At 50.6% G+C, this 6,017-nt stretch overlaps 1 protein-coding gene across 1 annotated transcript; it reads right to left on the bottom strand.

The window, feature by feature from the left end:
- Positions 1 to 2,826: 2,826 nt before the first annotated feature.
- LOC109737007 (uncharacterized) lies at positions 2,827 to 5,943 on the bottom strand. The gene is made up of 3 exons (XM_020296239.1): positions 5,351 to 5,943; positions 4,864 to 5,195; positions 2,827 to 2,933 (listed from the first exon to the last, which is right to left on the bottom strand). Exons 1-3 carry the CDS (start codon positions 5,941 to 5,943, stop codon positions 2,827 to 2,829), a joined length of 1,032 nt encoding a protein of 343 aa, XP_020151828.1.
- Positions 5,944 to 6,017: the final 74 nt, after the last annotated feature.

Below are 6,017 nucleotides of genomic sequence, written 5' to 3'. Positions count from 1 at the left end.
CAAGTATCCAAGCGCACTCGGACCTCAACTCCAGAACCATCGAAGAAGGCCGCTAAGCAGCCCAGGGTTGCCCCAGTGAAGCCTCGGAAGGCTCTGCCCAAGATCAAGGTGGACGTTCCTGTTGCCTCTATGTAAGTGTTCCTCTTCTCTGTTTTGCTTTGCTCGGGAACTTCTATGCTTTTGTCGACTCTTTTTCTTGTTTGACTGAGTGAGTTTTGGAATTCTCAGCGCCGCCACTTCTGGGATGTCCATGAATATTAACAAGGAGCAAGATGACGAGGAAGCTGCAGACGCGGCCACATCCCGGGTAGGTACAGCTCCACAGTTATGTTCTTGCTTTGCCAATTGTTTTTACGGTTGACTGAAATCTTGTGGTCGAATGTTTTGCAGCCCCACCAAATGTTATTGAACTTCCAGACGATGACCATGAAGACGTGCCTCAGAAGAACACAGGAAGAAAGGGCAGGATTTCGAGTAGGAGGGCACCTGCCAGCAAAGTGCATCAGTCGTCGTCAGCGCCAGAAGCAGTCATCCAGCAATCCGGAGATCCAACTCGGGCTTCTATTTCTTTTGTTGATCCTGTGTCGAGCGATCGTCTTTCGGCGTCGACTGCTCAAGTCTTGCTCCATCTATGCAACTCCATGCTTCAGATCCCTTGGCTGCTCCATCTGTTCCACCAACTCCGCTCTTTGTTACCCATCATGTCCCAGAGGACCAAGTAAGCGCTGCTAAGGAAGCTATACGCCAAGCAGGCCTTATGATGGAGCAAATGAAGGTGGTGCACGAGGCCAGTAAGGCTGCTTACGATGCCAGCTCAGCCCTTCAAACCAATGTCTAGGTGAAGTTGATTTCTGACTGGTCTTTTAGCTTGATCTTTGCTCTGTTAGGATATGGTACTTGAAAACTGCTGCTTTATTATTCGCAAGATGTCCGTGGATGAGCGTTTTGGAACCTTTAATGTGCATCTATCATGAGCCTACGCCTTGCATCCCCTCACCCACTGGGTGTTTTGACTTTTGCTGTGTAGCTTTCTCACTTGAGTCGACTAGGTGTCGAGTGTACTTTTGAACCAGTGGGGGCACGCAGAGTGCACCCACTCGGTGTAGTCCCCGAGACCGCCGTTGAATGTTTGATTCGACGGGGGTCTTTGCAAAATGCTTACCTATAGTACTTCCACTCGGTCTAGACAGGTCGTGCCGAGTGGGAATCAGACCAGTGGGGGCACGCCAAGTGCACCCACTGGGTGTAGTCCCCGAGACCGCGGTCGACTACGGGCAGTCAGCAGTGGTCTGAGAACAAACGCTGTTGTTTTTTTACTCCTTCCACTCGTATAGGGCACACCACGTCGTGTAGGAAATTGAACCAGTGGGGGCACACCAAGTGCACCCACTAGGTGTGGTCCCCGAGACTACTGTTGAATGTTTGATTCGACGGTAGTCTTAGAACTTTGCATCTTACCACTCGGAAATGACTGACTCTTGTTTCTCTTGACTGACTTGTCTTATTTGTTGACTGTAGAAATCTTGTGAGCTCGGGGCCCAGTTCGCTGAATTGGAGAGGAAACAAATTCAGCTCAACCTTGATCTGGAAGTGGCCAAGAAGAATTTGCAGAAGGCTAAGGATGAAGCAACTGCCACGGGAGGTAACAACTTGTCGACTGTTCACCTTGTCATATTTTCTTTTCGATCTTTAAACTGAGTGACTCCACTCGAACAGATGTGCGTAGTGAAAATCGTCAACTCCAAGCTCGTCTGAAGAATGTTATTTCTTTAGACAAAATGAAGCAGGCTCTAGAGCAGAAGGACCTCGACCTCGCAGCAGCTCAGAAGACGGCGCGGGAGAAAACTGATCTTGCCGACAAGAAGCTGGCTTCAGTCGGCAAGTTAGAAGAACAAAACGCCAAGCTCAAGACTGCCGTTGGTGAAGCAAAGAAGGAAGTCGTGCAGCTGAAGAAGGACAAGGTGGCCCTGACCGACAAAGTCGCAGATCTTACTCGGAGGAGGGACGAACTGGAGACTTATCTGGGAGGCCTTGCCAAGAATATGTTCCTCATGCTTGAAGGTACTTTCCCTTATCTGACTGCTTTGCAACTGCCGATTCATCATACGACGGTCGACTCATTATTTTTCTATGCGTGCAGAATTCTGTCAAAACGTCGTGGAAGAGACTGGGCGGATTGAGACGAATCTTGACCCCATCAATTCCCCCATCATGGACGAAGCCGCGATGAATGTGCTGCGACTGGAATCTCGCCTCGCCAGTGTTACGGACTACCTTGCTCGACTGAAAGTAGCGGTGTCGCGGATTGACACGGAGCTCTGGCCAGGTGTGACGTTCCAGAATGATCTCGAGTCTCTGATGACTCGACTTAATGAAATCCCTGACCGAGTGCAGGCATGGAAGAAGTCATCCGCTCGCTGCGGCGCTGTTGTGGCTCTGTCTCTGGTCCGCGTTCACTGCAAGGAAGTCAAAGAAGAAAAGCTGGCGGCTATCAAGGTTGCCAACACCAAGAAGCTTCAATTCCAGTCCTTCATGAAGACCTTCATCGATGCTGCCACTCGCATCGTAGATGGAATCGTCCTGGATGAGTTTGTCGAGCCAGCTAGCCCTCCTCCCGCCGAGTGAGAAACCTGATGCCTTGAATTTATTTGCCTCGGAATGCCGAGTGATTTTGTAACCATTAAACTCTTCGGGCCTGATGTCCGAGTACTTCAGTTTGCGGTTCTGAACCTTCATGGATTTATCTGAACTTGGTTTTAGTTTTGAATATGGTTGCTTTGTCTTCACCATTTTCAGATTTCTTGACTCTGAGTGAAACTAGACTCTTTACTCGGAATAGACATTGTACTTGTGGCGCAGCTCTGAGTGCAGCCATACATTGTACTTGTGGCATAGCTCCGAATGCAACCATACATTGTATTTGTGGCGCAGCTCTGAGTGCAACCATATGTTGTATTTGTGGCACAGCTCTGAGTGCAACCATATGTTGTATTTGTGGCGCAGCTCTGAGCATGCAGCCGAGCCACTGAGTGGGAGGGTTGCTCTCCAGTCGACGTAGTCTTTGTAACTTAGGCAAGTACGGGGTCTCAGCTAAGCCCCCGAGTGAGAGGGTTGCTCTTCACTCCGAGTGTTTGTGAAACTTAGGCGAATCGGGTTCGCGGCTAAGCCCCCGAGTGAGAGAGTTGCTCTCCACTCGGAGTAGTTTGAAACTTAGGTGAGTACGGGGTCACGGCTAAGCCCTCGAGTGAGAGAGTTGCTTTCCACTCGGAGTAGTTTGAAACTTAGGCGAGTACGGGGTCGCAGCTAAGCCCCCCCCCCCCCCCCCCGCGAGAGGGTTGCTCTTCACCCAGAGTGTTTGTGAAACTTAGGCGATTACGGGGTCGCAGCTAAGACCCTGAGTGAGAGGGTTGCTCTTCACACGGAGTGTTTGTGAAACTTAGGTGAATCGGGTTCGCGGCTAAGCCCCCGAGTGAGAGAGTTGGTCTTCACTCGGAGTAGTTTTGTAACTTAGGCGAATTGGGTTCGCGGCTAAGCCCCCGAGTGAGAGGGTTGCTGTTCACTCGGAGTGTTTGTGAAACTTAGGCGAATCGGGGTCGCAGCTAAGTTGCCGAGTGAGAGGGTTGCTCTTCACTCGGAGTGTTTGTGAAACTTAGGTGAATCGGGTTCGCGGCTAAGCCCCCGAGTGAGAGAGTTGCTCTCCACTCGGAGTAGTTTGAAACTTAGGCGAGTACGGGGTCGCAACTAAGCCCCCGAGTGAGAGGGTTGCTCTCCACTCAGAGTAGTTTGAAACTTAGGCGAGTACGGGGTCGCAGCTAAGCCCCCAAGCGAGAGGGTTGCTCTCCACTAAGAGTAGTTTGAAACATAGGCGAGTATGGGGTCATAGCTAAGCCCCCGAGCGAGAGGGTTGCTCTTCACTTAGAGTGTTTGTGAAACTTAGGTGAATACGGGGTCGCAGCTAAGCCCCCGAGCGAGAGGGTTGCTCTCCACTCGGAGTAGTTCGAAACTTAGGAGATTACGGGGTCGCAGCTAAGCCCCCGAGCAAGAGGGTTGCTCTTCACTCGGAGTGTTTGTGAAACTTAGGTGAATACGGGGTCGTAGCTAAGCCCCCGAGTGAGAGGGTTTCTCTTCACTTGGAGTGTTTGTGAAACTTAGGCGAATCGGGTTCACGGCTAAGCCCCCGAGTGAGAGAGTTGGTCTTCACTCGGAGTAGTTTTGTAACTTAGGCGAATCGGGTTCGCGGCTAAGTCCCCGAGTGAGAGAGTTGCTCTTCACTCTGAGTGTTTTTGAGACTTAGGCAAATCGGGTCCGCGACTAAGCCACCCACTGGGGGATTTGAACATATATGCTTATGGGATAACAATCATTAAGAGAACGCAAAAATCTTGTCTTGGATAAGCAAACTGAAGGATTCTTATTACAACTCATCGATCCGAGTGTTTAGGTATAAAAACGGTGGAGTAGCTCCGCATTCCACGAGCGTGGCTCGTCTTCTTTCTTGATATGCCCCGTTGTGGAGTACCTTGGTGATGATGAAGGGGCCTTCCAAGGCCAGAGCGAGCTTGTGAGGCCGTTTCTGGTTTACTCGGAGCACAAGGTCTCCCTCCTGATATGCTCGACCTCTGACATTTCGGGCATGGAATCGACGCAGGTCTTGTTGATAGATGGTCGACCGGATCAGGGCCATCTCTCGCTCCTCCTCTAGGAGATCAACTGCATCCTGGCGTGCCTGTTCAGCTTCAGCTTCTGAGAAGAGTTCCACTCGGGGGGCATTGTGCAGCAAGTCACTCGGAAGCACAGCCTCAGCACCATACACCATGAAGAAAGGGGTCCGATCAGTCGACCGGTTGGGAGTTGTTCTCAAACCCCATAAGACAGATGGCAATTCAGTCACCCAAGCTCTAGCAGCATGCTTGAGGTCGCGCATTAGTCGAGGTTTCAGCCCATGAAGGATCAAACCATTCGCTCTCTCTGCCTGCCCATTCAACTGCGGGTGCGCAACAGATGCGTAATCGACCCGAGTGCCTTGGGAAGCGTAGAATACCCTGAACTCATCATAATCAAAGTTGGAGCCGTTATCCGTGATAATGCTGTGTGGGACTCCATATCTGAATATCAACTCTCTGATGAAACTGATGGCAATGCTCGAGTCAATATTCTTGATAGGCTTGGCTTCGATCCACTTGGTGAATTGTCGACTGCCACAAGCAAATGAGTAAAGCCACTTTTGCCGGTATTGAAAGGTCCAACCATGTCCAAACCCCAAACTACGAATGGCCAGACGAGTGGAATAGTCTTCAAGGCAGATGCAGGCTTGTGAGACATGTTTGAGTAAAACTGGCATCCTTCGCACTTGTCGACTATATCTTTAGCCATCTCATTTGCAAGCGGCCAGTAGAATCCTTCTTGGTATGCTTTGGCTATGATGATCCGAGAGGACGCATGGTGGCCACAGGTCCCCGAGTGGATCTCATTTAGGATCAGCCGACCTTCTTCTAGAGAGACGCAGCGTTGAGCAACTCCGGTAACACTTTCTCTGTAAAGCTGCCCACTTATTACGGTGAAGGCTTTGGATCGTCGGACGATCTGGCGGGCCTCATCTTCATCCTCTAGGAGTTCCTGCCTGAGCAGGTATGCAATATACGGCACCGTCCAATCGAGGATGACCACCAAAACCTCCATGATCAGGTCGACCACAGCCGGTACTTCAATCTCAGTCAGATTGGTTGAGCTTATCGGTTGCGGGGGCTCCTGTGTAAAAGGATCTTCCTGAACTGATGGGGTGTGGAGATGCTCCAAGAACACATTGCTGGGGATAGGTTTCCGAGTGGAACCTAACTTTGCCAGATCATCGGCAGCTTGATTCTTGATTCGGGGTATGTGGTGGAGATCTAACCCCTCATACTTCTTCTCCAACTTTCTTACTGCATTGCAATAACCAGTCATAGTCTCCTGATATCCCACTCCTTCATCACTTGGTTGACCACTAAATCTGAGTCGCCATAAACCATCAGGCGTCG

The sequence above is a fragment of the Aegilops tauschii genome, chromosome 1 (assembly GCF_002575655.3).
Source record: "Aegilops tauschii subsp. strangulata cultivar AL8/78 chromosome 1, Aet v6.0, whole genome shotgun sequence".
Classification (NCBI taxonomy): Eukaryota; Viridiplantae; Streptophyta; class Magnoliopsida; order Poales; family Poaceae; genus Aegilops; species Aegilops tauschii.
This window is presented reverse-complemented; position numbering and strand designations above follow the sequence as displayed.